At 56.7% G+C, this 22,667-nt stretch overlaps 1 protein-coding gene across 16 annotated transcripts in view; it reads left to right on the plus strand.

Moving 5' to 3' along the window:
- Nucleotides 1-22,667, plus strand: part of SPEG (striated muscle enriched protein kinase) — a 55,199-nt gene that overhangs the window by 21,872 nt on the left and 10,660 nt on the right. For 10 of the 16 annotated variants that reach the window (XM_074364365.1, XM_074364352.1, XM_074364353.1 and 7 more), the window contains 23 exons: nucleotides 3,620-3,795; nucleotides 3,982-4,070; nucleotides 4,981-5,156; nucleotides 7,599-7,859; nucleotides 8,944-9,102; nucleotides 9,204-9,393; nucleotides 9,500-9,723; nucleotides 12,175-12,294; nucleotides 12,537-12,641; nucleotides 13,258-13,464; nucleotides 13,874-13,997; nucleotides 14,099-14,274; nucleotides 16,675-16,787; nucleotides 17,190-17,358; nucleotides 17,581-17,677; nucleotides 17,778-17,978; nucleotides 18,726-18,783; nucleotides 19,368-19,445; nucleotides 19,553-19,731; nucleotides 20,279-20,305; nucleotides 20,987-21,139; nucleotides 21,336-21,378; nucleotides 22,511-22,579. In XM_074364365.1, the coding sequence (XP_074220466.1) occupies nucleotides 3,620-3,795; nucleotides 3,982-4,070; nucleotides 4,981-5,156; nucleotides 7,599-7,859; nucleotides 8,944-9,102; nucleotides 9,204-9,393; nucleotides 9,500-9,723; nucleotides 12,175-12,294; nucleotides 12,537-12,641; nucleotides 13,258-13,464; nucleotides 13,874-13,997; nucleotides 14,099-14,274; nucleotides 16,675-16,787; nucleotides 17,190-17,358; nucleotides 17,581-17,677; nucleotides 17,778-17,978; nucleotides 18,726-18,783; nucleotides 19,368-19,445; nucleotides 19,553-19,731; nucleotides 20,279-20,305; nucleotides 20,987-21,139; nucleotides 21,336-21,378; nucleotides 22,511-22,579 (3,194 nt within the window). The other 6 variants (XM_074364359.1, XM_074364358.1, XM_074364360.1 and 3 more) reach the window with 6 other exon arrangements.

The raw sequence follows: 22,667 nt of genomic DNA on the forward strand, positions 1-22,667 counted from the left end.
GAATTTCCTAGCCCCTGAAACAACCTGAGGCACTTGCAGAGGCTGGGCAGTACCTGCATCTGCAAAAGGTGATGAGGATTTGCCTGAGAGTGGAGGTTGGGGTGGCAGAGGAGGCTACAGAGTAGTGGTCCTACAAGTGTGGCCTCCAGACCAGCAGTGCCAGCATCACCTTAGAAATGTGTTAAAGATGTGTATTATTGACCCCAGCCAGACCTACTGGATCAGAAACTGGGTGGGGCCCAGTAAGCTGTGGTTTAAGGAGCCCTTCATGTGATTCTCGTGCAAGGTGGACTCTGAGCACCACTGCCTTGAGTCAGGGACCTTGCACCTGGTGGAAGGCCAGGTGGTGCAGTGGGAAGCACGTGGGCCAGACCTCCAAGGCTCAGAGCCTGGCCTTGAGGTTTAGTGGCTCAGTGAGATGGGACTTAGTGATACCACCTCTTTGGGTTGTCATTCTCCCGTGAGGGTCATGGCGGTCTGTAGACTTTCGTGTACATAAGAATTACCTGAGGGGCTTTTTTTTTTTTTTTTAATGCAGTTTCCCAACCCCTGTTTCAGGAAATCTAATTTTTCAGGTCAGAGTAAGGCCCAGGAATTTATAGTTTAAATAGTTCCCAGGTGGTCCTGATGTGAGTGGTTCAAGGATCACTCTGAGAAGCCCTGATATAGAGGGCCCTGTGTGACGCCTTTCATGTAGGTGGCTGTGACTGTATCTATCCTGGAAACAGCTCAGGGGAACACACTGGTCTGAAGGGTGAGGGCTTCCTGACTTATGAGCTCCCCCATGCCATTCTTTTCATTGAATGAGTCTGACCTAGAAGCAGTGTTGAAAGGCCAGACAAGGGCACAGAGTGTAGGGGCAATACTTCCATATGTGCATCCTAGATTTGGCTGCCCTCTCCCTGCCTGGTGTAACTGTGTTTCTTACAGTGAGAGCCAGGTGTGTGGGTAGAGCAGGGCTGGAGTATAGGGACTGACTACAAAGATGGTTTTGGCAGTGGGGCCAGTGAAAAGTTAGGTGGCACCTGAGCCTGGTGTGGAGCCCCAGAGGCTCTGGGAGCTGATAACAGAGATCCTAGAGTACCCTCCTTGGCCATGCATTCTGGAGGTACAGAGGGGTGGGAGGGCACTGCCTTGTTTTGAAGAGGCCTTATTCTGCCCCCTCTGGAGCCTAAGTGTCCTGCCTAGGTTGCTCCAACATCCCCCCTTTCTAAGGGACTTGAGGGCCCTCAGAATCACTTGGTCATTGCGTGGCCCCAGCATGCTATTCCCCTAGCCACCACCAGGGGTCTCAGGCTCCCTGCAAACCCAGCCCATTAAATCTCTGCAGTCCCTGCCTGGGCCCTTGAGCTGCCTCAGTGCTGTCCAACCTGGAGGTGACCCCAGAGGGTCACTAGACTCCATGGAGGGAAGGGGGCGCCTGCCTCCAGGGGCCATGCTTGTGATCTCAGCATTAGCTAGTGGCTGAACCCTGAGCAGTTTCTCGCCAGGTACCGTCCTGACTTCCCTCTCCACCCCCACCTCAGGACAGCCAGCCTGAATGGTGGGCCCCCCTCCTTCTTCACTGGCAATGCTGGGAAACACAGGTCATAGCTTGGGAATGTGGCCCTGAGCAGGGGTGATGGGAGGCGGGAGGAGGCCATGTGACCTCTCCTCAGTGGCTCCCCTACTCTGCTGCTCTGTCTCCAAGCCCCTTCCCCACACTAGTCCAGATGGGTGCTAGTTGTGAGGGATCACTGCGGGAAGCAGCCTCCGTCCTCCTGACTGTTGGCCCTGGTGGGGCTGACAGGCTGAGGGACCGTTGCCAACAGGTGCCCTGGGAGAGCCTGTAGGAGGAGGATTGGGTGCAGGCCCAGTACCCCAGGGTGACTGTTGGGGCAAACCTACCATGGCAGGTTTGGGGAGGCAGAGGTGGGATTCTGGGCCCCTGAAGTTTAGAGGGGCACCTCTGGGAAGAAGACTGAAGGTCCTGATAGCTCTCTGATTCTCAGCACCAGGGAAGACTGGGTATGCCCTGGCTCTGTAGTGTTTGAGGCTTGTTGGTGGATTCCAGTGTCAGGAATCTTGGCAGTTTGGTCAGGAAAAGGGGCATCCTAGGGGCCATTTGCCATCAGTACCTCCTCTGGTGGACACGTCAAAACAAATGGGTCAGTGCAAGCGTCTTGGCTGCTGCAGGGCACTGTGCCCCCCATCTTCCTCTGGAGACTGAGGCCCCCACCCTTTGAGTCGAGGCGCCGCTGAGGGGGCTTTGCATTTGTCAGGGTCCAGAAGCTGTAAGTAGAGAAAAGGCAGATCCCGCTGCTTGGGAATGAGCAGGGTGGCTAAATACAGCCGCTGCGCTCGGCCCCTCCCTGCTCCTCCCCCTCCACTCCAGGGCCCGGGCTGCTTGTGGTCTCAGCAGGCACCACCTTCCCAGCCAGCTGCCTGCCTGCCACCCAGCCTGTCCTGGTCTGGCCAGTCCCCACCTCCTCCTTCCCCCTCCTCAGGCTCCTTCCCCTCCCCCAGGACCGCGTGCAGAGCCTGGGCAGGGTCAGCAGAGTGAGTGGGGCTGGGCAGGCTGGGCTCCTGCTCCCTGGGGAGCTGGGCGGGGGTGGGGGGTGGGCAGTGGGCAGGCAGCAGGAGGGCCTGGTGCCAGGACAGAGACTTCGCGACAAGCGCAGCCTGGGGTCTGTGTGCAGAGTCTTGGGGTGAGTTGGGGTGCAGCCCCATGGGGGAGCCAGGGCCAAAGGGGCTTGAGGTGGGGGACCAGGAGGAGGGGCCAGGGGGCTGTGGCAGATTCATGTCTGTATTTGGCAGTCGGATGGGGGCCAGCTCAGTGAGGCTGGGCCCCTGGCCAGTTGCAGGGGAGGGCATCAGGACCCTGGGGACACCTCTCCCCCAAAGCAAGGCTGGTGCCCCCTCCCCTTCCCCCGGCTGAGCCGCCTTCTCTGTGGATGACTCTAACTCTGCTTTCCCAGCCCCTGAGAGTTTTGGGGTCCATGCTCTAGGGTTGAGGCCAACAGGTGCCCCTGGGGTATCTGACGCAGGAAGCTGAGAAGGGAGCGGGGGAAGGGCTGGTTGAACAGTGCCGTCTCATTGGCCCTGGCTCTGAGATCAGGATGGGGCTTGTCTGAGGTGTGTGTGTTCCTCTGCACCAGGCCTGGCTCACCCAAGATACCGGTGTCCTGGTTGTGTCACTCTGGGGTCCAGAGACGCGAACCACCTGCATTAGGAGCCTACACTTCCATGCCAGGAATGTGGGTGCCCTGCTCCAGTGGAATTCCAACACTCCCATAAGGCCCAGATCCGCCCCTCTGCTGCCTGAATCCTTTGTCCCGGGCCATTCCCTGTAGTTCCCCCACTCAGGAGGACCAGCAGTCAGGGTTGGGAGAGTCTGGCAGAGCAGAACTCAGGGGCTGAGGGACAAGAAACACCTGGGGAAGGTCACACAGCAAGCAGGAAGTGAAGTCAGAGCAGGGCTGGTGAGGGGGGCTGCCTCAGCTCGTGGGCTCTGTGACATTTCAGACCTTATCAGGACCTTGATCCTGGGCTGATCGATCAAGCTCTCTCAGTCTCTCTGCCCCCTTCTGCCCCTGGCATCTCTCTCTATGCCACTGCCTCTCCTCTGTTTCTCCTCCAGGTGGATCCACATCCCCTTTCAGCAGCCCCATCACCTCTGATGAGGAGTACCTGAGCCCCCCAGAGGAGTTCCCGGAGCCCGGGGAGACCTGGCCCCGAGCCCCCACCATGAAGCTCAGTCCCGGCCAGAACCGCCGTTCCTCTGACACTGGCTCCAAGGCACCCCCAACCTTTAAGGTCAGATCCCTGAGGCCAGCCCCTAGCCTCCTGGGTGCCCCTATTCTTTTGTGTGGCCCCTTGTTCTTGGGGCCACCCTGGGTCTCAGTCAGACTGGTGTGGAAGTGGCCCCTCTCCCAGAACCCCCTGCCCACAGGAGCCAAAGCTAGGCCCTGTCTCCCCTGACACTTTGGGGTCCCCCTTCAGGTATCACTTATGGACCAGTCAGTAAGAGAAGGCCAAGATGTCACCATGAGCATCCGTGTGCAGGGCGAGCCCAAGCCGGTGGTCTCCTGGTGAGTAGCAGCCACTGACCACCATCTGCCAGTGTCACTTGCTCCAGGCTGCACCTTGCAAAGCCTGGCTTTGGGTAGAGGGCAGTGGACCCTTTGCAGACCAACCCGTGATCTGCCCGGGGGGCCTCATCCTAGGTACGGTGGTGCTGCTTCCCCCAACATGCCCCGCCCCTTGCCTGAGGTCCAGGCTGTTTCCGGGCTTCCCCTCTAGGGAGGGGTTTGGGGAACTAATGGTTTCCTGCCTGTCCACTTGGGATGAATGGCTAGGAGTCATCTTACTCCTGGAGAAGCCTGGCCCCCTATGCCCTGTCTCCACCACCATCAGTTGACAATAGGGTGATTTTTGAAGCCTGCTCTGTGCCCAGCCCTGTGCTAGACCCGCACATAATTTCTTTCTGAGCTGCCAGAGCCCAGAGTTAAACTCAGGCCTCAGCTGTAGCGTTTCATTCCAAATGCCTGAACTTCGATTATTCAGTTTGCTTAGCTTTCTATTGGTTTAGGTTCTATTTTTCACTTTTAACTGATTATTTTTGATATTATAAATTATTTCATATTTCTTTTGGGAAGTGGGAGAGCTATCTGTCCATTAAAATAAATAAAAACACTACACAGAATCTAAAAATCAGTAAGAGCTGAATAGCTTGGTGCTACTCTAAGTGCGGTTAAATTCCAAGAAAGGAGAGACCCAGGTGGGCAGAGGTGGTCTGGAAGTTCCTGGAGGGGATGATATGACAGAGTCGGGGGGGAAAACTTAGCCCTAACCCAGGTGCCCAGGGTCAGTGGGGACAGATCTGGAAAGTGGACAGACGATGTGGGGAGAGGGAAGGCCTGATTGGTGCTGCAGCCCCACTCCCCAGTGCATGCAGGTCAGGCCCCTGGGTCTGGGACTGAGTTCTTGCTTCTCTGACAGGCTGAGAAACCGTCAGCCCGTGCGCCCAGACCAGCGGCGCTTCGCAGAGGAGGCAGAGGGTGGGCTGTGCCGGCTTCGGATCCTGGCTGCTGAGCGGGGCGACGCTGGCTTCTACACTTGCAAAGCAGTTAACGAGTATGGCGCTCGGCAGTGCGAGGCGCGCCTGGAGGTCAGAGGTGAGCACCTCACACTCTCCACGAACTCCCCCGCATCCTGGCCCCGACCTCGTCCCTGCCCACTTGCCAACTTTCACACAAGCTTAGTTCTAGGATGCCAGAACCAAAGGGACCTTTGAGGTCCCCAGGTTTAGCTGCTTATGCTGTAGTTGAATAAACTAAGGCCCAGAGAGGGGAGGCGATTTGCCCAAGACCACACAGCATATTGTTCAGTGCTCGGCTTGCTGTTTGGTACTGCTTTCCCTATGCTGAGTCACACCTGCCTCAGTGCCAGCCTGCTTCCCGTCGCCGGCCGTCCTCTCCGCACTCTTCTGAGCTTTTGTCACCTTGCCCTTGACAGGACCCTTACTTACACCCACTTCCATTCTTCTCTTGTCTCCTCTACCCATCCCATTGCTGTGCAGAAGGTATTATGGTTGGGGGTGGCAGTGGGGAGAGTCTGATAGCTGGACCCGTCCGGAGGGGCCCTTGGAGTGACTTGAGCATGGAGCATCGCAGGGACCCCAGGGGTGCCAGGGTAAACAGAGCTGGGAAGTGTGGAGAAGGCCGGGCCCTCAGAGTCGGGGCAACCTTCCAGACAGTGGGGATGACAGGCCCTAGCCAGGCTGCCCCCAGGGGCTAGTGATTTTCCTCTTGAGGGCAGGCTGTTTGCCTGACCTTCCACTCACCCTTCTCATTGGGCAGGTCAGGGTCGGGAACCCCTCCTCAGCTCTGCACTCAGCCACCACCCCTTCCTTCCTGGCAGAGGCCAGCTATGAGGATACTCTCAGCCCCCTGTTGGAGCCCAGACCCTGAGAGTCATGGTCACCTCCCTGGGCCCCACCTGCCTCAGTTCCCCTGTCCTGTGCCTCCAGTTCCTGGGGTTGCTACTTCCTCCGTCTCTGAATTCTTCAGCTCTCAGCCCCCCAACGCAGCCCCATTCCCTTGCCTGCTCCTTCCCCTCAGGGTCTGGCTCTGCCTTGCTTCTCTGTATTAACCCACGTCTCAGTGCTTCTCTCTTTTTGGGATTTCTCCCAACATCCCCCAGGCTTTGGGGTGCTCCTGACTCCTGGGAATGCCTCTCGCTTGGTTATCCAGGGCCTCTAGCTGCCCAGGAACCCTGGAGACCTAGCCTCTGACTGGCTGCAGTCCCTCCCCACCTACCCCAGGGCTGACCTCAGGGGAGCTGAAAGTGGCAGTGCCGCCCTGGCCATTTTAGAGGGGCCCTAGCCAGGTCTGCGTGCCCGTGCGTGCCTGTGCGTGTGCGTGTGCGTGTGCGTGTGCTGCACTAACCTGCCGCTTGCTGACTGAGGTTTTTGTCTGTACACAGGCGAGTGAGCTCAGGGGGCCGCCTGCACTCCCCGCCGCTACCCTCCGAGCCGCGCCCCTGTCTCAGACACCTCTCGGACCTCGCTGTGTTTCACTGCCTCCTGCCCACAGACCCTGCCGGCCCGGACCCTGTCCCAGCCTCCCCTCCCCTCCCTACCCATTCAGCGTCCTGGGATAGCCCATGAGACCCCATGGACCCCTCACTCCCCAAGTGGACATATGGCTGGGCAGGCTGGGAGCCCCCACACGGACTGAGTGCCAGAAAGGGGCGGCCATGAGGGGTATCAAAACCACCCCCCAGTCTCTCCCCAAAGGGGAGCACCCAGCGAGTGCATGTGCTACCGCTTCTACAGGCCCTGTCTGTCTTTCCGTTTGTCTGTCTGTGTGTCTGTGACAGTCAGGGAAGGATGCCTCTGAGCTGATGTGGGGTGAGGCAGAGGGGGAGAGGACAGGGCATGGCATCTGTAGGACAGAGGGGTCCAGAGGGACAGGGGGCTGTAGACAAGGGGCTCCTGGTGGGGGCAGATCACTGATCATTCCAGAAACGGGTTTCAAATGGCACAACACTTTATTTCACAAGAGACCAAAAGCCAGAGGCCCCTGGGCCCTGTGCTGAGGAGGCCTGGCTGAATCCTGGCCCTGGGCAGGCTTAGGGCCCATTTGGGGCTCCCTTGTTCACTGTCAGAGTTGGGGATGCTCTGTCTGGGAATGAGGGTGTTAGCCAGGCTTGGTATAGGAGTAGGGGCCGGCTGTAGTGGGTGTGGAAATACTCGGAAATACCTGTTTCTTAGTTCAAATAAAGTCCAGTTTGTACCCAGCTGGTGTGCTGTGTTTTTTTTTCCGCCGCCGTCTCTGCCCCTATGTGGCCCTCTCAGTTTTCATGCCCTTGATTCCCTCCCGCTTCCTCTGAGTTCACCCTTTTGGCCCATGTGGGATTGCCATCCTGAAGCCAGGCCTGGGAGCTCCTTGCTGTCTTGGCCTGCTGGGTGGGCGGGCTTTCCCTGTCTCCAAAGGAACAAAATGCATCTCTCTCTCTGTGTCTGTCTGTCTCTCTGTGTGTGCGTGTGTGTGTTTCCCTTGCCCCATGTTTCTCTGCTCCATGCGTGCCTTCTGTGGCTGCTTCCCCACCCCCAGCACACCCTGAAAGCCGGTCCCTGGCCGTGCTGGCCCCCCTGCAGGACGTGGACGTGGGGGCCGGGGAGATGGCGCTGTTTGAGTGCCTGGTGGCGGGTCCTGCCGACGTGGAGGTAGACTGGCTGTGCCGAGGCCGCCTGCTGCAGCCTGCGCTACTCAAATGCAAGATGCATTTCGATGGCCGGAAATGCAAGCTGCTTCTCACCTCTGTGCATGAGGACGACAGTGGCGTCTACACCTGCAAGCTCAGCACGGCCAAAGGTAACTGCCCACTGGGGCCTGAGGGCTGCCATGGCGCCCAGGTACTGGAGGGAGGGGAGTGGAGGTGGAGGAGCTGGGTGCAGAATAAGACGCCCAGAAAACGGGGCTCTGCCTCCTGGGAGAAGAGTAGTGGGGTGGGAGATAGTGCAGCACACCTGCTTGGATAACACCAGCGTTTGGAGTAGCACCTGACTCAGCATGTTCTGTATGAATGTTCGCTGTTTTTCCTGTCGGAGCCAGCTACTGAAGTATACCAGCCACACCTGGACTTGGGTTCCAGTTCTTGTCCTGCCACATACCAGCATGTGACTTTGGACAAGTCACTTCATCTCTCTGAGCTTTAGACTATTCATCTATAAAAAGGGATCATGATAATACCTACCTCCTAGGGGGATGGGTAGGACTAACGAGGACTGATGTATGTACAGAACAAAGCACAGACCTGGCAAAGGGTGGCAGCTAATAAATCTCCGCCATTGTCATTATTAATGACGTCTCTGACCTGGCCCCTGTCCTCTTTTGAAGAGCTGGTATAGTGCCTCACCCAGTTGTGGTGATGAGCACCTAAAGGTGATCCCTGTAAGCAGGAACGGTCAGGTCAGCATAAGGGGCCATTATTTCCCCCAGAAGATTCTTTGTAGGGTGGTCGAGTGGGGCAAAGGGGAATTTACTCTGGGTCTGGGGTGGGGGTGAGGGAGTGTGGGCATGACCAGGGTGGGCAGAGGAGGGTTCTAAGGGTCGGGGAAAGGGGTGTGGGGGAGGGAGTGGGCTCAGATTCTATGCCTTAGAGCTGAGCTGAGCAGGATGAGATGAGGAGAGGAGAGTCAGGCCGGGCCCTGGACTCGTGTCATATCCCCAGGCCCCGTGGCAGCCTTCCACCCACCCTTGCTGACCCTCACCCTCCTGAGATGGTCCAGTCTTTAGATCTTGCCCTGCTCTGGTGCCCTGGAATGTTGCTGGGCTCTGCCCAGGCTCTGGCTTCTGGCCCAGCTTCTTTTTCCTGCCCAGTATGAGAGCAGGACCCTCAAGCTGGGGTGCCTGGGGCATGGTGTTCCCCGCCCCATTGCTGACCCCTCCCCACCAGACGAGCTGACCTGCAGTGCCCGGCTGACGGTGCGGCCCTCACTGGCGCCCCTGTTCACACGGCTCCTGGAGGACATGGAGGTGCTGGAGGGCCGCGCAGCCCGCTTTGACTGCAAGATCAGCGGCACCCCACCCCCCTCTGTGACCTGGACTCATTTTGGTATGGCTCTCCACCCTGTAGATGTTTGGGGATCCCCCCAAGGGCCAGAGGGCGGGGTCCCCAGCTGAGGCTGCTCTGTCCTCCTGCCCCTCCCTGCCCAGGCCGCCCCGTGGAGGAGAGCGAGAACTTGCGGCTTCGGCAGGACGGGGGCCTGCACTCGCTGCACATTGCCCACGTGGGCAGCGAGGACGAAGGGCTCTACGAGGTCAGCGCCACCAACAGCCACGGCCAGGCCCACTGCTCAGCCCAGCTCTATGTGGAGGAGCCGCGGATGGCGGCCACTGGCCCTAGGTACTGCCTGGGGCCCCTGGGGCTGCCAGGGGTGCTTCTGTGGTGCCCTGGCCCTGTGGTGGGAGGTGCGGCTCTGGGCCTCTGGGCAGCTGTGTACTTCTTCCAGCTCAAAGCTGGAGAAGATGCCATCCATCCCCGAGGAACCCGAGCAGGGCGAGCTGGAGCGGCTGTCCATGCCTGACTTCCTGCGGCCACTGCAGGACCTGGATGTGGGACTGGCCAAGGAGGCCATGCTGGAGTGCCAGGTGACCGGCCTGCCCTACCCCACCATCACCTGGTTCCACAATGGCCACCGCATCCAGAGCAGTGATGACCGGCGCATGACACAGTGTACGTGTCCAGGAGGGGACCCTGGGGGTGTCCCCTCCAGCACCCTTTTTGCTGCAGTTCCCTCTCCCACCTTTGGGTCTTGCTTTGCAACCTTCATTGTGCCTGGGAGAGGGGAGCGCAGAGAGGCTATGAGGCCACTGCTTCCTTCCTTGAGCCCTTGAGCCCACACAGCACCCGTCGACTGGGTCACCAGTCTGGGCCTTGGTGGCCTGTTAGCATTTACTGGATGGGCAGTACAGCCTGCTACTGACTGCAGGCAAGTTACAGGACCCCTCTGTGCCTCAGTTTCCTCATCTGTGGTAGGCTTGTGATGAAAATTGAATCAGTGAATGCATGGAAAGCACTTAGGGCAGGGCCTGGCCAATAACAAGGGGTCAATAAGTGTTACTCTTATGGGTACCGCGTTGTTGCCACCATCAGCATCCTTGTCGATAAAGCGATGCTGCTCACAGCCTCCTGGAGAAATTCTAGTGAAAAGCCCAGTGTGGGCAGTGTCTGGTATCAAATGGATGCTTGGTCCGGGGTTGGTAAAAGGCAAATAAAGAAGAAAGAGTGGGGAAAATACCTAGGAACGTATTTGGGACCATGTCCTCTCAGCCTAGGATGTTTTCTCACGGAGTATCTTAGTTCCACCCTTGAGGGAATCTGAGTCTCCTGTGAGAAGGTCTACCTCCTCCCCACCAGCAGTGCCACCCCGTGACCTGTGATGGGCTCCTCTTCTGGCTGCAGTGTGACAAAACTCACCTTTACTAAGACCTTCCTGAGTGCCAGGCCCTGGGTGCTCGAGGCTGATGGGGATGATCTCACCTTCCTCACCACAGACCTGTGAGGCAGGTGCTATTATCCCTGTTTCCAGATTGGGGAACTGAGGCTTATAGAGGGATAGTGACTCGCCCAAAGGCAGACAGGAATGGCGTGACTCTGGTGTCCACCTCCTGACCAGGACGTCCCCTTTTGCCCATGTCTCACTCTCCCCTCCCATCTCCTGTGTCACCACCGTGGCTCTGACCCTCCCCTCAACCCCTTCCATGGCTATCTTTGCTCAGCCCACAGGCTTCCTGTCTCTCACTCTGCCCTGAGGCCCCGGGTGGGTGTCTGTCTCAGGATCTGAGCTGGCGTCTCTGCTTCTGTCTGTATCTGGGATCAGTGGCAGCCCTGGGCTTCTCTTCCCGTATAAATAGTGTCAACAGAGATAAATGAACCAGTGATTGTTCCATGCAGAGATAACCGCTAAGAGGAGGGAGGGGTGTTTGGGGATGGCCCTGATGTCAAGGAAGGAGGACAGTGCAGGTCTCTTCCCCTTCACGTCCCCCCGGGGATGGCCTCCTTACCATCATGCAGGGAGCACAGGGTAGGGAGAGAGCTTCAGAATCAGAGGGAAGCAAGTTCAGGCTGTAGCATCATCATTTATTAGTGGTATGATCTTGGACAAGTTCGTTAATGTCTCTGACCTCACTGGTAAAATAAGGATAATTTTGCAGGGTTGTTGAAAGGCTTATGGAGAAAAAAATGCATGTGAAGTATCTGGCATGGTCTAGGCATAGTGCAGACAACTCTTCTTGTAATTTATAATCTAATGTACTTTGCACTTAACTGTATGCAAGGCGTCAGGTTCTGGGCTTGGCAGGACAAATCAGCTGTCTTTAAGGAGCTTGCAGAAGGCATGATACGTGAAGGAAAAAGGAAGGACCACCCAAAGCAGTCGGCTGGGTGCTGGAGGTCCTGGGGAGGGAGTCAGGGATGGAGGTATAGAGGGGACCAGGGGCACAGACAGGAAGCTTCCCAGGACTGGCACTCACTTGAACTGCATCTTGAAGGAAAAGGAAGCCTTAGGTAAGAGAAGAACATTCCAGAAGGGAAGAATTTTGTGAGCAAAGACCTGGAGAGGGAACTCATGTGGCTTGTTCAGGGACCTGATGGCAGGTCAGGGTCAGAATGTGGAGGCATAGCAGGAGACATGGCTCAGTGGGAGTTTGGGCTTTGGATGCCACCTGATTGGCAGTAGGTGCCATTAAGGTTTCCAGATCAAGAGGTAGCATGCAATGCAGACCACACTGGTGGAAGCTTTCATGGCCAGTGGCCTTGGGGATGGAGAAGAAGGCACTTGGGCACAAAGTCTTGTCAGAACTTGGACATGGAGGTCATGAACCCCGAGAGATGCGGAGATGAGGGGCAGTAAACGGGGTAGGAACCTGCAGAGGGTGAATTGGTATGGGAGGAAGATGAGAAGTCACTGAGCCTGAAGTGCTAGAGGGACAGGCAAGAGGGGCCAGGGCTGCAGGTGTGGACTTGGCAGCCCGGACCTAGAGTTTGCTGCATGATGGACACCCTTCTTGCATCTGCTCTGCTCCTTGTAGCAAGTGGGGGTGGATGGCCAGGCCTGGGTGGCATGGACCCATCCCCCAGAGTATGCCCCTAGCTCAGGACAATGTCATTGTCCCTCCCCCCCAGACAGGGATGTCCATCGCTTAGTGTTTCCTGCCGTGGGACCTCAGCATGCTGGTGTCTACAAGAGCGTCATCGCCAACAAGCTGGGCAAAGCTGCCTGCTATGCCCACCTCTATGTCACAGGTGAGGCAGGTACCCTCCTGGTCAGGTGCATCCACGGCCCAGCCTCCGGCCTACCCACACGCTGGGCAAGGGAGTGGCTTCCACACCAGCTCCCTTCCCCTTGGTCCCCTGGGGAGCCATCTGGCCTTGCCTCTGCCCCTATGACCATGTCCCCAGCCCCCAGCCCATTGCCCCAAAGCTTGGTGGTCCTGCGGGGCCACGGGGCCCTAAAACCCAGCAGACATTCTGTGTGTGGCTTTCAGATGTGGTTCCAGGCCCCCCAGATGGTGCCCCGCAAGTGGTGGCTGTGACTGGGAGGATGATCAAGCTCATGTGGAACCCCCCCAGGAGTCTGGACATGGCCATTGGTGGGTCTGGACCACACAGGGGTGTGGGTAGGGATGGGGGCATGGACAGGGCAGTCTTAGCCGAGGGGACCGAGGGTGGGCAGGAAGGGAGAGCAAGGCCCAGCAGGGCACAGGGGCATAGGGGCATACAGGTGAGGGGTGGGAATAGATGGAGCACTGGGAGCATGGCCAGGAGGGGCTTTGCTGGTCCCCTCTCCATGGTGGGTGAAGCTCCGGCTCCAGATCAGGAGAGGAGACAAAGTGGGGGCTGCCACATTCCCTTCTCTTCTCAAAGGGAGTGGGTGCTTGGGTCATGATCCTGGGAAACCCCTCTCCTTCCCTGGGCATCTCTTCCTGCTCTGTGCTTCTCCCTACCTCAGGTAGCAGCAAGAAATTGGGATTAAGTCAAGCTCCCCCTATGCCTGTAACTGGACCCCACATCTTACACCTCATTGGCTCTGAGCCTGGCCAGGCCTGTGGTTGGGCAGGAGCAGATGGGGGACAGGCAGAAGCAACAGGAGAAGCTGAGGCAGGTCCTCAGAGCAGAATGATGTTGAGTTCCTGGTTCCCAAGCCAGCTGAATAGGGACAGAGGGCACCCCAGCAAGGCCCATCTCTAGCAGCTGCCTTCCCCCCAGACCCAGATGCCCTGACCTACACTGTGCAGCACCAGGTGCTGGGCTCGGACCAGTGGACAGCGCTGGCCTCGGGCCTGCGGGAACCCGGGTGGGCGGCCATGGGGCTGCGTAAAGGGATCCAGCACAGCTTCCGGGTCCTCAGCACCACCATCAAGAGCAGCAGCAAGCCCTCGCCCCCCTCCGAGCCAGTGCAGCTGCTGGAACATGGTGAGTCGGGGGGTTCCTGTGGGGTGGGGGTGGGGGTGGGGGCAAGAGCTGCTGGGCCAGGGAGCTCGGTGTCCATGGAGGAGACTCCAGGGCTGATTTGGACATGAAAACTACGGTGGGAATGGGTTGGCTGGCCGTGACCCCTACTCGTCAGAGTGCTTCCTTCCCACTCCGGAAATAGCGCATGCAGTTGACAAGGCTGAAGCTCTAAGTCAGACCAGCTGGAAGTCCAATCCCAGCTCTGCTGCCTACTGGCTGTGTTCCCCTGGACAAGTTGCTAAACACCTCTGAACCTCAGCTTCCTCATCTGAAAAATGGAGCTTGCATGGTGATTGGGAGGGTTCAAGGAGCAGTGGGTGCTGAAGATCTGGTGTCAAACCCAGCATAAAGCCAGCCCTCCTCCTCCCAGGCCCGCCCCTGGAGGAGGCGCCCGCCGTGCTGGACAAGCCAGACATCGTGTATGTGGTGGAGGGACAGCCTGCCAGTGTCACCGTCACCTTCAACCATGTGGAGGCCCAGGTCGTCTGGAGGAGGTGGGGCTCTGCCTTGCATGCCCTGTGCCTCACATGAGGCAGCCCAGCTCCAGGTGACCAGGTCTGGATCCTGCATGACCTCCCTGTCGTGTGTCCCTTAGCTGCCGAGGGGCCCTCCTAGAGGCCCGGGCAGGTGTGTACGAACTGAGCCAGCCAGATGACGACCAGTACTGTCTTCGGATCTGCCGGGTGAGCCGCCGGGATATGGGGACCCTTACCTGCACTGCCCGCAACCGCCATGGCACACAGGCCTGCTCAGTCACACTGGAGCTGGCAGGTGGGTGACAGCCGGCCTCCTTCCCTCTCCTCCCTCTGAGGCCCACAGCCTTCTCCTCACACCCCCAGGGATACACACCCACCTGCCAAGCCTAGGTCTCCCCTCTCAGGGGCCATTTAATGGCCACAATAATACCAGTCCTAGTTACAATAACAGTAATAGTACTAATAAAGATATTTATTGAGCACCTAGTATGTGCCAGGCTCAGTGCTAAGTATCTTACATGTATCACCTCATTTAACATTTCTGTCAACCCTGGAAGATGGAGTCGGTTATTATCCCCATTTTACAGATGGGGAAACTGAGGCTCAGAGATTGTGCTAAGTAATAGGCCCAAGGTCACATAACCTAATCAGTCAGGAGCTGGGATTCAAGGCTAGGTGCCCTACTCCAAAGCCAGACTATGCTGTTAGCTCCTGCGTTAAACACAACAGGAAGTAGAACCTCAAGTATAAAAAGCCGGGAGAGGGGCCAAGTCAACTTAAAAAAGAAAAAGGCCCAAGTGAGCTCATCTTATCACCAGACTCTCAGCTCTAGGGATCCTGGCTGTTGCCCTTTTGCACAAGCCTCTTTGGCAAGCCTCCCCATCTTTGCAGTGAGGACCTTTTAATAATTTCTCCTTTCAAGATACAGTCTCTCAGGCCGTAGCATGCATTAAGTAGTAATTGTCTTGTTTTCTGGTTTGTTAATTAACTCTAGACATATGTAACTGCCACTCAGAACTTCAGATCAGCATGAGCTAAACAGTGTTACCTGCTGAGTAGATAAGATTCCAACCAAATGCAAAGGAAGTGACATTTTAGTTAGCACAGGCCGTCTTATCATGGGGTAAACGTACATTTTCTGGTGCTTTAAAAAAAATCATTGAAGTTGGCTTAAAACCTTCTGATCCTTTGACCTTCATAGATGGACCCCTGCCACTGCCCCCACCCCTACCCACACCCCACCCCCAGCAGACTATGACCAGATTCCTAGAGAGCAGGGCAGGCAGCTTTAAACTAGAAGAGAGGTGGCAGTAGAGTGTGTGAGGAGGAGATAACGGGGACCCTACTGGCCCCTCCGTGGAGGGTGGGTAGGGTGGGGCTGCAGGAGATCTGGGCCCCTGGTTTCCCTTTTATGTGTCTTCCCCTTTGCCTAGCTTCCCCCTACCCCACCCCAGCACTTCCTACTCAGCCATCACTTTGCTCCTTGACAGTACCATCTCCAGGACTCATCTTTCTTCCCAGATATAGGAGGAGACTCAAGGTTTGGGGAGGCCCTGGCCACCAAGAACCCTGCAGCGGGCCTGGCTGGGACAGTAACTGAGGGAAACCCTGACCCAGCTGGCCAGGGCTAGAGCAGGCCTGGGGCTTGGATCTGCACCCCCTCCTGCTGTGCCCCACCCCCTCTCCCACAGGCAGGTAGAATGGCCTCTTTCCTCCACACCTGCCCCACTGATGCATCTTCTGTGCTCCCAGGATGACCTCCCCCTTTATCTGCGTAAAAGTTGAGCTATGTGCTTGGACATGAGGTGCTCCCTGCCCAGCTTTTCCCTCAGGGCCTATCTCTCTCACTCCCCTTAAAGCCAGGATCCTCAAACATGCTGGGGGAGGGGGAGGGCACCAGAACGTCACAGGCTTCTCCGAAAAGCACAAGCACATTGGAATATGTATTTAATTCCGTCATGAGAATTAGAAACTGCTTTACCAGGAAATACCACAAATGCATGATATGTGTAGAGAATAAAATCAGTCTCACGTGGGAGAACTAAACCGAGAATCGGTACCCGTTTATTCATCTTGCCAGCTCCCAGATGGTAGAAGTCCCCTTAAATATTTAAATAAGATTCAGAGAGAAAACTTCAAGATAGAGGCAATGCCATCCGTGAACTTCATTCAGGGTCACAGACTGAGCCACCTGCAAGGCCCAGGACAGGTAAAGTCAGAGAAGCCCGCAGAAGGGCAGCCACCCACAGGGGGCAGTGTCGGGCCACTCCTCACCAGCCCATTAATGCAGTGAGGGAGGCAGCTCAGGACAGCCAGTCCTGATTTTCCAAGAGAGGCAGGAAATCCAGATTTCTTTTGTGTGTAAAAATCTCCTAATTTCGAAGCTGGCAAAAATACTGAGATCCAAACAAAGCAAGCCTGCATTCCCTGGCTTAGGTTTTCTGAGATTTGGAGAACATCACATTTGGATTTGTAGAGAGAGCACTTGGTCCAGGCAAGGAACTCTTGTGTTCCCGGGGCCAAGTCTGAGAGTCCCAGGGTGGGATGCTGGGGCTCTGGGAGGTGGGGGGTTGTCTGGTGTTATGTCTGAGCCAGTTGCTGAGGGAGGGTTTAGAGAAGGACTGAGGAAGCAGGCCCTTGTGACCCCAACGTTCTGTCCCCCTCCCTATCCTACCCTAAATCCTGTGTGTTTCAGAGGCCCCTCGATTTGAGTCCATCATGGAGGACGTGGAGGTAGGGGCTGGAGAAACTGCTCGCTTTGCTGTGGTGGTTGAGGGGAAACCACTGCCGGACATCATGTGGTACAAGGTCAGAGGCTGATGGAGTCCTAGCATGGGGCTGGCCAGGAGCCTAGGGGGAAGGGAGGAGGGATTTCCTGGGGCTGTGGGAGAGATCAGGGGAGCCAGGACAGAGAAGAGCAAAGGAGCTGCCAGAGGTGTGGTTAGGAGGAGGAAGTGGGACCCAGAGGTGCTGGTGACACTGGCAAGGGTTTGAGGAACCAGAGGACCATGGCAGGGTGGGAAGAGGGGTTGCAGAACTATTCATGAGAAATAAGGGTGGAACCTATTCTGGGTCTGAGCAAGGCCCCTAGGGTGGAGATAACTGGGACCTGCGGTAGGGGTGAGACTGGGTCTCTGGCATGGAGCTCCAGCTGAGTCCCAGGTGGAGGTGAAGCCAGGCCTGGACTGGAGGTGACAGTCACCTCTGCAGGATGAGGTGCTGCTGACAGAGAGCAACCATGTGAGCTTCGTGTACGAGGAGAATGAGTGCTCCCTGGTGGTGCTCAGCGCGGGGGACCAGGACGGAGGCGTCTACACTTGCACTGCCCGAAACCTGGCTGGTGAAGTCTCCTGCAAAGCAGAGTTGGCTGTGCACTCAGGTGGGCTGGAGTTCAAGGCAAAGTGCTCACCCAGGAATCTGATGTGAGCTCCCAACCCGGCCCTTCACTCCTGACCACCACATCCTCCAGCCCCAGCACCACTGCCTTGGGCCCCCAACATTCTTGCTTCTCTTCTGTGTCTTCTGTCTGCCCTGCCTGGGCCAGTCTCTGCTCTCGTTCCTTCCTGCCCTCCCCACCTAACACCAGACATCTCTTTCTCAGCTCAGACAGCTATGGAGGTGGAGGGGGTCGGGGAAGACGAGGAGCAGCGAGGAAGGAGGCTCAGCGACTTTTATGACATCCACCAGGAGATTGGCAGGTGTGGGGCTGGGGCAGGTGCTGTGTCCGGGGGCCGAGAGAGGCTGCGTCTAAGTCTCAGCAGTGTCTGATCCCCATCCTCTCCCTGCGTCCTCACCCAGGGGTGCCTTCTCCTACCTGCGGCGTGTGGTGGAGCGTAGCTCTGGCCTGGAGTTTGCAGCCAAGTTCATCCCCAGTCAGGCCAAGCCGAAGGCATCAGCGTGGCGGGAGGCCCGGCTGCTGGCCCGACTCCAGCATGACTGCGTCCTCTACTTCCACGAGGCTTTTGAGAGGCGCCGGGGACTGGTCATTGTCACTGAGCTGTATCCTAGGGCAGGCTGGGCGGGTGGGGGACACACGGCCTGAATGACTGATCATTGTAACAGCCAATTAGCAACATGACTTACACTTTACAAAGTGGTCCCATTGACAATTGGGAGTTCTGAAGATGTCTTACAAATTCTTTAGAGTGGAGTCTGGAGGCATATGTGTGAAAACCAACATTTTTTTAGCTTAAATTTACATAGCACTTAATGTGTGCCTGGCAGTGTTCTAGGAGTTTCACAAATATCGAGGTAAGGAGGCTGGGTGGTTGGCTAGCAGGGTGACCATGTCCTATATACTAGCCTCCCAGTCTGCACTGTTAGGACCCAAACCTCAGCAAAATGACAAATTATTATGTGTCATGGACCTTCTGGGTCATTCTCAAATAGGGGCAAGAAGTTCCATAAACAGTCAACAAAACACTGCTCCACCTTGATCCTTCTAGATACTTCACAGGGTGGGCGAGAGGAGTGTTATCCCTATTTGACACCACAGGGAACCTAGATTCAGAGAGGTTATATGACTTGCCTGAGATCCCACAGCAAGTGAGAGTCCAAGCAGGGCTGTCCCAGATGGCAGGGGGAAGAAGGAAGATGCAGTTGCTATCTGGTATCAGATGTGCTTTAAGGGGAAGGAGAAGCCTGTGCTGAGCTAGGACCCAACCTGAGCTCTGTGGGTGGAGGGTGCTGCCTAAGGCGGGCCCAGCTGTTGGCACTGGTCACTGTTCTCCTTGATCTGGGACATAGCTGCACGGAGGAGCTGCTCGAGCGAATGGCCAGGAAAGCCACCGTGTGTGAGTCTGAGGTGAGGGCAGTGGGTGGCAGGGGCCTGATTGGGCACCAGCATTCAACCACCTGAGCTCCGAGACCCAAGGGGTGCATCCTGGGCATGCCATCTGTGCCCACAAATAGGCAGGGGTGGTGGTGGAGAGGAGTACTGTTAGGCAGGCAGCAGAGTCCCCTTCACCCATCAGAGCAGACCCGCACCCTGGGACTTGTACTCGGTAAATCTCAGCAGACCTACCCTGGTCCCTAACTCTGTTGTTTCCCGATCTTCCTTACGTAAGTATTCCTCACACATTTCTCCAGAAGGAGCCCCACCTAGACTCTGTTCAGTCTCAGTGCTGTCCTGCCTTGTAGGGCTGCACAAGTTGTGCACTGCACAATTCTACTGATTATCATGTAAATGACTCCCTCTTATAATTCTGCTGCACGCAACCTGTGCAGCTGTACGTGGAAGCCCTGAATCTCAGCAACCCCAAACCTATGTTTCAGCCCCCTCCACCAGCCACCTGAAGGCCACTTCCCAGGCATGGCCTGACTTTTTACCATAATCCTGCTGGTGATCAAACATAATACCCCCCGATTCTGGGCCTCCTGTTTCCACAGATCCGGGCCTACATGCGGCAGGTGCTAGACGGAATATGCTACTTGCACGAGAACCATGTGCTGCACCTGGATGTCAAGGTGAGATGCAGGTGGGAAGTGGGGAGCAGGCAGAACCTGTGGGAGCCAGGCAGTGGGGTGTCCTCCCCTCTTCACTCGGTCCCCACGTCTTGCCTTGTGCCCTGCAGCCTGAGAACCTGCTGGTATGGGACGGTGTTGAGGGTGAAGAGCAGGTGAAGATCTGTGACTTCGGGAATGCTCAGGAGCTGACTCCAGGAGAGCCGCAGTACTGCCAGTACGGCACACCTGAGTTTGTGGCACCTGAGATTGTCAACCAGACCCCTGTATCCGGAGTCACTGACATCTGGTATTATGGACATCTGGGACTGCTGGGGTGGGCCAGAGCAGCTTCCCTCAGTGCCATGCTGAGGACTCGTTTGGTGGCAGAGAACAGCTTTACTCTGATTCCTTCTCAGACAGTTGGCTGGTGGCATTGCTCACGGGGGCCTCCTGCCCTTGTTACTACCTGCCCCTCATCTGCCAGGGCTGACCCGATCACTCAAGGCCTAAGCCCTGATAGTCCTTGGCTCCTCTCCCCCCCCACCCCCAGGTGCTAGGCCTCCCTGCCTGCAGCCACCTTGCCTCCCCCAGTGAGGCAGACATAGCCTTTTGGTCCCTAGACTCCTCTGGGCTCCCTAGGCTGGCCCTGCCATGACCCTTGAGTCCTCCAGGCATGTTGGGACCTCTGGGTTCAGGATCCTCCCCAAAGGAGGCATCCCTGTGCCCATTTGTGCATGGCAGTGTTCACAAGGAGGATGCTTCCTTAGTAGATCAGCAGTAGCAAGAGAACTGCTCACTTCCGGTGGGAGGTGGGCTGTCCTCTTACCCATCTACTCTCCTTTCTTTTCTACCAGGCCCGTGGGTGTTGTTGCCTTCCTCTGGTAAGGACCCCTCTGCACTCAGGACCCCTGTCTTCTAACAGTCTCCAAGCAGGTCCACTGCTAACATTTGCAGAGCCTGGGGCAAGAGAGCAGCTGGGGGCCTGCAGCCCACCCCTTTCTCCTCCATACTGTGGCTCCTTCCTGCACTGGAAGGGGCCTCATGTGCACGAATGTGGACATCCAGACTGTGTGTCCAAGCTCTGTCCACCACCACGCCCCCCCATAAGGGCGGGCACGCTGGCAGCGTGCTTGGGAGGCAGGACAGGGAGAGGCCAGTGCAGGCTCAGTGCCATTTAGGCAGGGAACTAGTCCAGAACTCGGACTAGGAGGGGGAGGCCCTGGCTCCTGGGGCATATCCCATTGGCATAGACTCCTCACCTCAGGGAAAGGGCATGGCTGGAGGAGGGATGGAACAGGTCCTCTAGAGTATGGGCTTAGGAGAAGGACCTGGTTGCCCAGGATTCAAGGCATTACTGCCTCCCCGCCCATTCCTGGGTTTGGATAGGGGCAGGGCAGGCAAGAATCTGCAAGATTCTGCCCAGGTTCACCCTGCCTCTGCCTGCCCCACAGCTCTGGTGCCTCCATCTGTCCCTGGCCCTATGCTCCCCTGGCATCCACCTTTGTCTCTGCCCCAGCCCCAGGACCCTGCCCCCTCTCACCCAGCCCTCTCCACCCCTACAGTCTGACAGGAATCTCCCCGTTTGTTGGGGAAAACGATCGGACGACGCTGATGAACATCCGAAACTACAACGTGGCCTTCGAGGAGACCACATTCCTGAGCCTGAGCAGGGAGGCCCGAGGCTTCCTCATCAAAGTGCTGGTACAGGATCGCCTGTGAGTATGAGGCCCCAAGGAGCCTCCCCCTTGCAGGGTCCCCTCATGCCACCCCTCAAATCCTGCCCAAGCCTCTGTCCATAGGGAGTTAACCGCCCAACTCCTTAGAGGCCCTGTTTTCCCAAACATTTATTGAATGAATGAATGAATGAATGAATGAATGAAAAATCCCTTCTTAATCCTCATTCCTTTACAGGAGACCTACCGCAGAGGAGACCCTAGAACATCCGTGGTTTAAAGTGAGTCTTGCGGAGGGTAATAGCTCAGTGGTAGAGCACCTGCTTAACATGCACAATGTCTGGGTTCAATCCCTAGTACCTCCATTAAAAAAAAGATTAAAGTGAGTCTTGTCTCGCAATGTGGTGGTAGAAGAGGTGGAAGGAGAGAGAACGTTATCAACAGCTCCAATTATTGAGTCCCTACTGTGTACAGTAACCACGATAATGCATTTTATTTACATATGATCTGTTAGTCTCACAATGGCTCTGTAAAGGAAGGTATTATTACTCCCATTTTGCTGATAAGGAAACTGAGGCTCAGCTTGGGGTATCATGGACTCCAAGGCACAGGTCTGGACCTCCCCATCCTAGGGATCCTCATCAGGTTTCTCCCTGTCTCTTGAGACCAGCCCCAGTCCTCCACACTCCTGTGGCCTTCCTCCATCCTGCCCTGGTCCCACACACTATGGTTGGTGGGTGGCCTGGCTGGCTTGTCCTCTTGGTTTTGAGCTCTGTGTGGGCAGAGTTCTCACTCATTCATCTTCAAACCCCAGCACCACAGGGCACAGTGCCAGGCAGAGGGAGGGGTTCAGCAAATGAGCCAGAAAGAGTAACTGAATAAATCATCCAATGAGCATGGTGCTGGGTCAACAGAAGGCTGAGGTCATTCTGGTATCTGTCCCTGGAGTAGGAGCCTGATTTCTCAGCTCAGAAACAAGCTCTGAAAAGAGCAACCTGGGTGGGGGCTGAGGGGCACCTCCAAAGGCTGGCCCACCAGACTCCATATGTCTGGGATGCTGGCTCTAGATGGAGACAAATGGTGACTTGGGGAGCAGGGTTCAAGCCAGGGGTCTCCCAGGGCAGCCAGTAGACCAGGACAGGGCCTTGAGCTCCAGTATAAGCTCTAGAGCCCACCCCTGGAGCCACTGGTTTCCTATTTCTCCACTTAGGTTCAGGGCATTTGTCCACACGTGGGTACGTTGACCGTGGGAGTTGCTATGACAGATCCGAGGGGAAAGGGAGCCCCAGGAACCCAGATTCAATGCTGCTTGGTCTACTGTCCCCTCCCGTGGACATTGTCTCTCCATTGCCAAACTTGGAGGGTTAGGGTGGACAGAGGACTTTCCCTCAGGCACTCTTTCCTGGTTTGCAGACACAGGCAAAGGGCGCAGAGGTGAGCACGGATCACCTAAAGCTATTCCTCTCCCGGCGGAGGTGGCAGGTGAGTTTGGCAGGGCCCTGCCTCTGTGCCTTCATCTTCTCCCCCTGCAGCCTTCTCTCTCTAACACTGCTTTTTCTATCAGGTGCCC

Source organism: Camelus bactrianus, chromosome 5 (assembly GCF_048773025.1).
Source record: "Camelus bactrianus isolate YW-2024 breed Bactrian camel chromosome 5, ASM4877302v1, whole genome shotgun sequence".
Taxonomy (NCBI): domain Eukaryota; kingdom Metazoa; phylum Chordata; class Mammalia; order Artiodactyla; family Camelidae; genus Camelus; species Camelus bactrianus.